Source organism: Montipora foliosa, chromosome 2 (genome assembly GCF_036669935.1).
Source record: "Montipora foliosa isolate CH-2021 chromosome 2, ASM3666993v2, whole genome shotgun sequence".
Taxonomy (NCBI): Eukaryota; Metazoa; Cnidaria; class Anthozoa; order Scleractinia; family Acroporidae; genus Montipora; species Montipora foliosa.
Genome location: NC_090870.1, coordinates 29,953,501 through 29,965,172, shown reverse-complemented (window position 1 = coordinate 29,965,172; position 11,672 = coordinate 29,953,501). Strand labels below are relative to the sequence as shown.

Here is an 11,672-nt window from a genome sequence, read left to right as displayed (position 1 = left end):
ACTCATATCCAACGCACACTCACGGAATAATAATGGTACGAACTTGATCCCTTGCTTTTCCTTGCCTGGGATCACAGCGTTATTATAATAGGTTACCTTCCGTGATATATTTTAAACAGTTTGAATTGCAAAATTCGTTCACAAGGAAATAGGATATGATGTCGCGAAATCCACTAACACAAGGAAATAAAGTGAAACTTACCATTCCCGACAACATGATTTAACACATGATACCGAGTGACCACCAATCACAGCTCGAGTCATATGGCTCAAGCAAGATGACCTGGAATAAATACGACTTAGGTTAGAACAAGTCAATCAGTAGCTTTAGTGTGTCAGAATTACGTCTACTATCCTTGAAGGTTTTTCGACGTTTTCGGGAAGTAACACAATTTCCTCCTATTTGTGATATGATAAACCGGAACCCAACTGAAATACTTACATCCTTCGATTTTGTTTCAGCACGCTTTTCAACCGGCTCATTCAACATCGATTCAACTTCGTTTCAACGTGTTTCAACACGGTTGAAAGGGAAGGGGGTTGGGGGTGGGGGAGAAAGCGGTTTCAACAAATGTTGAAGGCATTTGCCCGGGCCTTTACAATGTTCACTAAGCACTTTTCAATGACTGACCCCAAGGGAAACAGTGAGTTTTGTTTCCCCGAGACCCTCAATGTTGCCCTAGGCGAAGCCCAGGAGAACATTGAGGGTCGAGGGTAAACATAACTCACTGTTTCCAGTGGGGCCAGTCATTAAGTGTTTGCTATACTTTTCAACTCAAAAAAGAACAATGCACGGATTTTTACACGGAATTTACCGCTGTTTCCAAGGTGCACCCCTGATCAGTGCGAATCGAAAGTTCGAGTCATTAATTCCCTAAGGGGTTAGTAAGTTTTGTTCGCCCTAGGGGGTTAGTGAGTTTTGACCCGTGACACGTGACACGTTCTCCTCCAATCGGAAAACGTATTTGAGTTGGGAGGTATAAGAATTCAATATAATAGGCCAAACAGAGGCCTGAAATAGTCTATCACCGACTATTTACTCATGAAACGTACTATGTTTGCAATATGCACTTATAAATAAATAATTGAGTGGCCCTTGCATGGGCACAGTCGGTGCAAAGCTTTTCTGAGACTAGATATCTTTTTATACGGCAGTTACAAAACACAGGTCACATGTCATTGTGTTACCAATACAGAAAGTATCCTAAACATTCTTAAAAGCTAACCTTAGGCCTAAAAACTTTTGTTTAAGCCTAATTAGGCCTAAGGCTAGCTTTTATGAATGTTTAGGATACGTTCTGTAGTGGTAAAACAATGACCTGTGCCCTGTGACCCGTGTTTTGTATCTGCCGTCTTTTTATTTTATTTCAACGTTGCTTATTTAACCGCCTGGATGGATAGCGATTGTTTAAAGTGTATGGAACAAATTCAGTTCTCGAACAATTACCGTGAAGCTCATAGTTGAGCCGCATATTCAACGACGACGTCGTCGTGATCGGCTGTGTATACGTTCTGCATGTGCGTTTTCAGAGAGTTTACGTAACGATAACATCTACGGTGATGATAATACTATTGTTTAAAAAATGAGGGGAATTTGTTATGCTGTACGTGCTGCACGCATTTTAGAACATTTCTTTGCCATACGCTAAAAACAGCAAAGTCAACTGTTTTGACGACAGCGTGAGTATTCATAAATGACCGTAAATCAATACTTCATTCCCTATATTAAATGTCAAATACTCTCTAGCAATTTTTCGGTCATATTGTAAACTGCACAACGTCCACAAGATAGAATAATAACTTACAGCGCAAAGTTATATTCTTTAAGGTAGAGTTTTCGTTTCCGTTGTGAATTCTTAAACTACCTATTTTTTTACAATGACGTTAAATGACCAGACCAATATTACGTTCAAGTTTTGTGATGAGGACGTCAAGACGTAACGATAAATATTCAAATTTTCTGTACGCTTGTACCTCGCTTATACTAAAAGAAAACCACGTTACCTCAAAATATTTGTGGTATTGTGAGTACTTTGCGACTTTTCAAAGTCGTTCACGTCGTATAATGTGGACGAAGTATCCTATCACATGTTTTCTCTATTTTCCGGCTCTTCGTAGCAATTATGTCGCCTTAAGCCCTGGCCAAACTATCGAACGAAGTTGGATTCAACGTTCCAACTTTGCTCGGTCCAACATTGTTCGACCGTTTGGACACCCATGTTGGAATATATTCGTCCAACATTTTTTCTTCGATGAAGTGTTGGATAGAGTTTGCTTTTGATCAAAGATAATGATTACGCCTAACATTTCTGCTCGACAATATTGCAGTGATTTGCGGTAGACTTTCAAATACCGGATCAAATGGCGGAAGAACCATTGTTATTTTGATTAGGCCTTGTTGATTTGTTTTATGGGCGTTAATTATTCCAGATGCGGTATATGAAAGACAAGCCGTAATTTGCCGCTCTTCCAACAAAGTTGTGTCCTGAATAGAGTCACGTTCGTGCTGCCAGCCAATCACCAATCGCTATCTTATTTTCAAGCATCATTTGGTGAAAAGATGGCTGGAAAGGACCAAGGGGACGTCGTGGTTGTTGATGAATACAAAGAAACCTTGATCAGCGAGTAGGAAGCAGGGCCATGTCTGTTGGACATTATCGCTCTGTGTGGAGATGTCTGGTTCAATGGCGTTTAACATTTCTGCAAATTGATCCGCGTGGATGTATCTTGCAGTGAACAAGCCCTTTTGTGCTCGTCCTCTTAACCATTGTATGTTTTTCCCACGTTTGAATCCGTCCTCAAACAGCTCCAGCAGCATAAACGCTACAAGCGGTTTTTGTTTCATTGTTAGCGCCATGTATATTTTAAAATTAAGTGCCAACTTCTATTTGGATGAATTTCGTCAAGCAATGTTGGATAGTGTTTTGCCACTACATTTACATCTAACAATGTTGCCTTTGGGATACAACTTTGTTCGATAGTTTGGCCAAGGCTTCAGCCGTCGTCGTCATAAATTAAAGTGGTTATAGATTCGCGCGCCAGTGCACGTGGCCAAGAACAGCTTCCTTTTCTACGCTTCTCCTTCGAAGACGAGACCAGGGAACTTCCGGGATTGGTGCTAGGAACCTTACCTCTGGAGCGATATACAGGTCCGTCCCGCATATCTCGTTGTCACAGATTTCTTCGAATGGCGTTCCATAATGGGACAGTCCAAAATCAGCTATTTTAATGTGTCCCTCTCGGTTTATTAAGACATTGTCAAATTTCAAGTCCCTTAAACAAGAAAATACGGAGAATATGAAGGATAAACACCCAGAAAATGCCTACTTTGTAATAGGAAAATATATAACAAAAAAAACGTTTACACAAAGCACCATATATGGCTTTTGTCTGAAGGCGGTGCATGGTGGGCTAACGCTTGCCCATGAGATTTGAAGTTCCTGGTAGTCAATGTTTCTCATTTTTGGGTGCTTATGTGAATAGCGTACCTCCTGAAGTTTCTGATTGTTAAAATTGTTCTGTTCTGTATTATAATTTGTTTCAATGGCCCTGAGCAGCCCCTATAGTAAGTGGTCAATAAAATTGGTAGTTATTCATCTCATGATACATACCGGTGAACGATTCCACTCAAGTGTAAAAACTCCAAGCCGCAGATAAGTTCAGAGATGTAAAATCTTAAGTAAAACACAAAAAGAGAAAACAAATGAGAAAATTAATACGTTCCTATTCTCACTGACACTACGATATGCACGGTGATTTTAACGCAATACCTTGCGGTTGCTTCCGGAAATCTTCCATCTTGTTTTTCAAGATCTGTTAACAAATCACCGCCTTCCATAAAGTCCATTACGAGACAAGCTCGCTGATCCTGTTGATTAAATAAAAATCATTCTCATGTCGTGCCACCTTACTCTTTAGTTTAACCAGGAGCCCAGAACTTGCAGCTTACATTTCCGATTTTTCGACGACTTCTCTAATTAATCAATCAATCAATCTGCAATGTTGCTGATTACGTCGATGAAAAAATTACTTGTGAAAAAAAAGCATTCAAAATTACAGTTTCGTAAGCCCAAATTCGATACGAGATCACAAAAAGCTCAAAACGTGAGAGGCAGAAAGAACATTTGTTTTATTACATTCTGTTGCTTTCTGTATCGGTGTATACCAATATTCAATAAGCGATCGGTTTCAAACAACTTTATTCCGTTTGGTAGCAGAAGTGTAACGCATAATTGAAGCAGTGGTCAGTCAATACAATATGTAGTATGTGGTATGTAGTATGTAGTTCGAAATCCGATGGCCTTCAGATGCTGTCTTATCACAGTTGTTTCTGTGTCAATTAGTAATTAGGCAATTATCGTTTGTCACGTTATGTGCACGTAATTATGTGAAATTATAATCAATGACGATACACTCCCCCCGCCAAAGACGAGTTAAGCCAATATTTTCGTTTACAGTAATAGAGTGTTGCTCAAGTTATTATGCAGATAGGCTGTGTTCATCATTGGGTAACAGAACGACCAATTTGTTAACTGGTCTCTCAATTGTGACGTAACCTCTTCCGCTGTATTGCAATATCGGTTCTCCAGGCTTTGGGTTTTAATACTGTACTTGAACTTTGCGTACTTTGCCGTCTTGTCCTTCGAATGTCTTTGATACTTTTCCCAGTTTCCATTGGCTTCTGATTAGATTGGAATCCTGGATAAGAACAACGTCTCCTACTTTTAAGTTTCTATGTGCAGTATGCCATTTTTGTTGTATTAACAGGCTTGGAAAATAATCTCTTATCCATTTCCTCCAAAAGTTGTCTGTAACCATTTGAACGAATTCAAATCGACGGCGTGGATCAGCTGTGTATGCAAATGGTCCACTAGGTATTTTAGATGTGGATCGTCCCAGGAGAAGATCGTTAGGGCACAAGTACTTATCATCCGGGGAAGTTGGATGTCGTCCAATCGGTCTCTCATTAAGTAAGTTTACAGTCTCATAACACACAGTTTGTAACTCAGAAAATGTCAGAATGCTTTCACCGATGGCTGCTGTTATGGCTCTCTTTGTTGATTTTATCAACGCCTCTGAGACACCGTTTTGCCAAGGTGCGTCTGCTGAAGAGAACACCCATTGAAATCCTTCCATGCATCCATACTCTTGTAAACTCTGTTGGTCTAAATTTTTTACCATCTTCTTTAATTCCTCACTTGCGGCTACTAATTGGGAACCATTGTCTGAGTAGATCTTGGACGGATAGCCTCTTATAGATACGAATCTGCGGAGTACCATTAAGAATTTGTCGGTACTATAGTCTGGTGAAATATCTATGTGGACAGCTCTTGTACCGAGGCAGTTGAAAATAACCCCATATGCTTTTCCAGTGGTTCGTTTTTTAACTTCATCTTTTATCTTAAATGGTCCAAATAGATCTAGTGCTGTGTAGGTCCATGCCGGGGCAGGTTTTAATCTTTCAACAGGGAGTTTTCCCATGATTTGTGCATTCAGTTTTTTATCCAGTTTCTTGCATATTACACAGTTTGTTCTGATGGATTTCACCAATTTCAGCAATTTGACGATCCAGAATTTTGCTCGTATTTTCTTGCAGTTGATAGCACTCCCAGATGACCTCGATAATGTATGTGTTCGGCATATAGACGCGAGAATCTATGCTCATATGGTAGTAAGACGATTTCGCTTTTATTATAACTCATTTCCACCCGTCCTCTAGCACGTCCCCCAACAACGTAAATTCCGTCGTCTCGTCTGCGAGGGCAGAGCCGCTTGTATTTACCCGATTGGATATCCTTTTGCGTCAAACTTTGTGATTCCAGAATCCAGAAACGTTCGGACTTGTTGATGTCATCTGCTGTTAGCGTTCGTGTTGCATTTCTCAATGTTGGCTTCATTTCTTTCTTGTACATGGCCAAAATTCGGGCTGTAATTCGTAGCAATTTTTTATAATCTGAATATTTCTCGATGTTTATCCTCGACGCGAGTGTATCTTCTGTGTTAGTTTGAACAGCTGGTGAAGATAGCTCCAGTTTAATCGTATTGATGGGAACTTTTTGTTCCGAGTATGTATTCGTAATTGGCCATTCAGATTCGTGTAGTTGAAGGAAGTTCGGGCCCATTTGCCATGCACTGTTTATGTGGATATCGTTTGGTTTACTTCCTCTTGTTAACAAATCAGCTATGTTAAATTCGCTTGCGGTCCAGTACCAGTCTTTCGCATTGGTTCCCTCTTGGATTTCTCCTATCCGCACTGCGGCAAAGGTATTGAATCCATAGGATTCTTTTTGGATCATAGAGTGAACGATTTGAGAATCAGTGATGTGGTAACATTTTTCGAAACGGTATCTGCATTGTTCTGTTATTATGGTTTTTAATCTTTTATTTAACACTGCACCACAGAGTTCTATCCGGTCGATCGATAGTTTCTTGGAAGGTGCGAGGCGGTTTTTGGACAAGATGAGGCTGGTTGCGTGGTCTCCATTACGAAGTCTCCATCTAGCATACGCACATGCGCCATATGCATCATTAGATCCGTCGCTGAATATCACGAGGATTGGATTTCCCGTTGCTTCTTTAGGTTTAGTGCATCGATTCACTTTAATCTTTTCCATCTTACTCAGATCCTGTAAGAAGTTAGCCCAGTTCTGGTGATCTTCGTCGGGTATAGGATCATCCCATTCCAATTTTGGGTTGTGAAGCCACAACCGTCTCATGAGAATCTTTGCCCTGACGGTCAGAGGACTTGCTAATCCGAGTGAATCATAAACACTATTTACTTGAGATAGAATTATCCTCTTCGTTAAAATCTTGGAGGTATTAGTAGTCGTATCTTGATTTTGTTCGAGGCGTCGTTTCTTGCCTTTTGGTGTAACATTTAGATTGATTTTGAAGCAGAAATTATCCGTAATTGGATTCCATACAATACCAAGCACTTTCTCGTGTGCTGTTTTCGTGTTAGTTGGTATAAGATCCTGGTCTGGAGCAGTCTTGTCATGTGAATATATCCGTTCCTTTATTTTGAAGTTTTGGTAACTCAAGATGGTTTCCATTTCATTCGTGAGCCTTTTGGCAGTTTCAACGTTGTTAACGCTATTGATGATATCATCCATGTATGTATTGTTTATGAGGAGCTCAGATGCTTGCGGGTAATTTTCTTTAGCCATCTCTGCTGTTTTTCGTAGTGCTACAGTTGCTATAGTTCCAGAGGGTTTATCTCCAAAAGAAACCCTCTGAATAACATATGTGTCTGGTTCCCTAGTTACATCCATATCTCTCCAGAGGAAGCGGTGCGTGTGTTGTTCTAACACTCCCGTTCTGACTGTGTGGTACATTTTCTTGATGTCGCCTATGAATGCTATTTCATTCTCTCTAAATCGGATAAGTATTCCTAGGAGACTGTTTAAAAGGTCGGGTCCCTTAGCCCAATATTCGTTTAGTACATGACCCATGTAATTGGCACTGCTGTTAAAGACAATTCTTACTGGTGTAGACTTGGAGTCTGGTTTCAGCACTTCGTGATGTGAAATTTAGTGAGCAGGTCCTTTGTATTTCTGCAATTCTTCTTGTGTTAGTTTGCGAGCTACATCTCTATCTATCATGTCCTGTATTTGTTGTTGATAGGTTTCAGCGTGTTTCTTATTTTTAGAAAGTCGTTTTTCGGTTGATATTAGCATGCCGAATGCTGCTCTTCTGTTGTCTGGGAGATCAAAAGGATCTCTGATCCAAGGATATTCTGCAGTCCAGAATTTTTCTTTTGCGTCATGGCTCAAATTTTTCTCAATTAATGCTAACTCCTTTTCTTCCTTGATTGTGTAGACATTGCTACCCAGTGAGCATCTCCCGCACTTGCATCCACCGCAGCGAGGCTTACATTGTATTCCGAGATTCTCCATGTTGTAGAAGTCTTCGATTCTTACCATCTTGACATGATGGGCGTACGTTGTTCCAATGAGGGACTTTTCTTTGGTTCCTTTAAGAACTGGGTGTGTTCCACCGATACATCGTCCGAACTGATTTCTCAATAAAACTGCGTAGATGTCCAGAACTTTGTTCCTTTAAGGGGTGGAAGTCTGCGTATTCATAACCTATCAAGGTATCAACCTCTCCGGTGGGCCTTATTAAATCTTCCTCGTGTACGTCTTTGAATAGTTTAGAGATCCCCTGTATGTCGATTGATGGAATGGGGGAGGTTATCTTGTCGATTCCGTAAACGTCGAACACGATTGCTTTGCCCTGTTTGTCAATAAGTGGGAGCTTGTACTTAAAAGTGTCCACGGTTTCACTTTCGCCACCTACTTTGATAATTGATAGTTGTGCCTTGATACCCTTGAGGTTTTCAGCTCTTGCCTTTGCATTTGTGATAAAACATAATGACGCTCCCGTGTCCCACAAAACGTTTGCAAATCCATTCTTTGTAGGTATCTTCTGTATTTGGAGTAAGCACGTTTCAATTTCGTTATTACACACACTTGCAGTACCGCTTACGGAAACAATGTTAGTTGGTGATTTTTTGTCCTGTTCTTCTTCATGTAGTGTTTTGTGGTGAAACCTATTGCAGTCGTTAACGCCACATGGTTTCTTGCCTCTACAGTCTTGAGTTCTGTGACCCCGTTTTAAGCAGGACCAGCATGCTCCCCTTTCCTTTAATGTGTCACGCCCTTCTTGTATTGGTTTTGAGAGATAAAGCCTGCATTCATTAGTCCAGTGATTAGCACCTTCATGGTATAGGCATTTGTTTCGCTTATAGCGGGATGTACCTTGTCCTTCTGGGAAGGCGACTTTGTCATCCTTTTTCTCTAGATAATGAAGCGAACCCCTTACTGGAACGTTGCTGTTTGAGCGTAGTTCTGCGTTCTCGTATTCTATTGCTTGTTTTTGCTCAAGGAGAAATCTTAACAGACTTGGAAACTTGTCTCTTTTATCGATGGTACTGTGTTCGGAGCTTACCAGTTTCGCCCATTCTCTTTTAATATCATTTGGCAATTTTCTTTCTATTATGCTAACAGAACTGGTTGTGGTTATTTCTTTCTCTAGACCTAATCTTCTCAAGTCTCGGTAACCGTCGTCGATGACATTGATAAATTCGACGAATTTTTTGTTTTCGCCTTCTCTGATAGGTTTTATGTTTTGAATGGCGCACATTACGACGTCAGCAACCTTTGCAGGATCGCCGTATTTTTCGTCCAGTCTCTTCCACATCGCAATAATATCATCATCGACGCTTTTTACCGTATCGGCTGGTTCCTTTCCAAGACATGATCGAAGAACATATGATGCGTTCTCGGCATTAATTGACGGCATGACTTGTTTTTCAAAATCTGTTTTGAATTGTGGATAATTTCTTACGTTTCCGTGAAATGACGGCATCTTGATTTTTTCAAGTTGTAGCGGATTGCTTTTGTCTTTTGCCTTGCTATCGTTTATTTTAATCGAGATAAATGCTTCGATGCTGCTACTGATCTCTTGATGGCGCGCGCGCATGTTTCGAATCCATTCGATTTCCTTTTCAACGTCTTCGTTGTCAAGTAGCTCGAGCATTGTGTTATGTAATGCCTTACAATCCGCGAGCGCGATGTCTAAATCTCTTTCGGTTTTGCGCAAAGCTTCGGGGGCATTTTGGGATGCCATTGCATCGTATGCGCGTTTCACTAATGTGTCAAAGATAGTTTTCATGGACTTCTTTTTTATACTAAATTGTTCCAATAGTCGTCTGAGTTTTTCTTGTTCCAGTCTCATTGATTCCTGTTTGTGAAATTCTTCCACTCGTTTCTGCTCGTGTAAGGTGTGGTCGTTGACGTACTGCGTGTGAGTAGTCGCTGCCTCTTCGTATAATTCTTGCAATTCGTTTATCCATGCTTCGTTCTGCTCTATTTCGTCTTCGGCTAAGTGTATCATGTAAATATCATGCTTACCTTCGACGATATTCCAAGCTTCATGTAAGTCCGCAAAGGTTCTTTTAACTGCTTCCATGCCTTTGTTTTCATCGACGGACTTCAAGAATTCATTTCGTTTCCTTGTGAATCTTGCCTTGGCTGATGTCCTAATTCTCTTCGCCTCTTCTGCCATTCCTGGAGGATTCTCTCGGATTTCGAATGTATCGGTGTATACCAATATTCAATAAGCGATCGGTTTCAAACAACTTTATTCCGTTTGGTAGCAGAAGTGTAACGCATAATTGAAGCAGTGGTCAGTCAATACAATATGTAGTATGTGGTATGTAGTATGTAGTTCGAAATCCGATGGCCTTCAGATGCTGTCTTATCACAGTTGTTTCTGTGTCAATTAGTAATTAGGCAATTATCGTTTGTCACGTTATGTGCACGTAATTATGTGAAATTATAATCAATGACGATACACTTTCGTCCATTGTTTTTTAACATTACCTAGTTTCTGCACGCGGATCATTATTAGTAAGGCGACATTTGCCTCTCTCATTTTCCAAAAATGGCCAAACGTACGTATAGTGCCTGGTTACTTAAAGATCCATTGAACCATTACTTCAAGTGTAAAAATTTAGTTTCACATATCTCAGTGATTAAAAGCACCATAAGGGAAGTATAATGTGTCGGGGTAGCAATTCACCTTCATCACTCGGCGGCCATTTTGGAGTCCTTAAGGAATAAAAGGCTTTGTCTTTGCATTGTCTTTGCCCGTCCAGCCTCACATTGAATGAGAGGTTCGACGGGCAAAATCTTTTGTTTGGACATTGAGTGATATGGGTCTATTGCGCCTGAATATTCTTCGGTCAAGTTTGTTTTTAATAGACTTGATTTGCGAATTTTTCGGAAACGATTTATCAAGTTCATACAAGAGTTCATCAATCTTGATATATAATATACAATCTTAATCTAGTTTAAGCGTTTTAGCAAGGATGGACCGATACCATTTCCATTGTTTTTAAATCAACAGGATAACAAAGACTATTCTGATATTTTTCTTCCACATCGATATCGATACTCAGAGACGTCAAGAGTTTACTGGTAAGGCACCTGATTTGCTTAATGATCATAGCGCGTTAGTACTCGCACAACACAGACAAACAAGTCAGACGACCGTTTTTTACATGTCTCGGTACACTGGATACGACTGCGCTCTTGGTGTTGACCACTTGACGAAAAGAACGCAGGCTCATGAGGAGACAAGACACAAGCGTCGCTGTTGTTGAATATTTGTTATAGGTATCGGCCCATTCTTACTTGTGCAAGGATTTTACCAGCACCATATGGTATTGTAATTTAATGCAATTAGTCCTCTTACATAGTCGACAAACTGCCCGCGCAATTCCATGATAAACTTATTCCAGCATGATAGCCCGATATTCATGGCTTCTTTTTCGCAACGGATCATATGTTCATCTTCGGTGGTAAACATTTGTTTCACGGCATAGAACCGATTTAACTTTTTATGTTTACAGAGGAGGACCTGTAAAAAAAAAAAATTGTTAAGAACCAAAGTAGAGAGTTTGCAGTTAAAATTTTAGAATAACAACGGTTGTCTAGAATAATTCAATCTCAATTCAATCAACTGAGCCCCTGGTGCGTAACGATCAATAAGAATTAAAAAACACAGGATCTTTCGTCTTTACGGTTAGAGTCCACTGTTTCTGTTTCTGTATTGTTCGTCCATTATTCCTAAACCCACGCAAATTTGTCTTGCGCTCAACTTCCAAA

General features: G+C 40.2%; 2 protein-coding genes across 2 annotated transcripts; both read right to left on the bottom strand.

The window, feature by feature from the left end:
* Positions 1 to 5,552: 5,552 nt before the first annotated feature.
* Positions 5,553 to 7,451, bottom strand: LOC137991466 (uncharacterized). Its single transcript, XM_068836546.1, has one exon. It carries the CDS (start codon positions 7,449 to 7,451, stop codon positions 5,553 to 5,555), a length of 1,899 nt encoding a protein of 632 aa, XP_068692647.1.
* Positions 7,452 to 7,974: 523 nt separating this feature from the next.
* On the bottom strand, positions 7,975 to 10,068 carry LOC137991465 (uncharacterized). Its single transcript, XM_068836544.1, has one exon. It carries the CDS (start codon positions 10,066 to 10,068, stop codon positions 7,975 to 7,977), a length of 2,094 nt encoding a protein of 697 aa, XP_068692645.1.
* Positions 10,069 to 11,672: the final 1,604 nt, after the last annotated feature.

Coding starts and splice junctions, on each gene's coding strand:
- LOC137991466 (XM_068836546.1), bottom strand. CDS start 7,451: ATGGGTCATGTACTAAACGAATATTGGGCTAAGGGACCCGACCTTTTA.
- LOC137991465 (XM_068836544.1), bottom strand. CDS start 10,068: ATGGCAGAAGAGGCGAAGAGAATTAGGACATCAGCCAAGGCAAGATTC.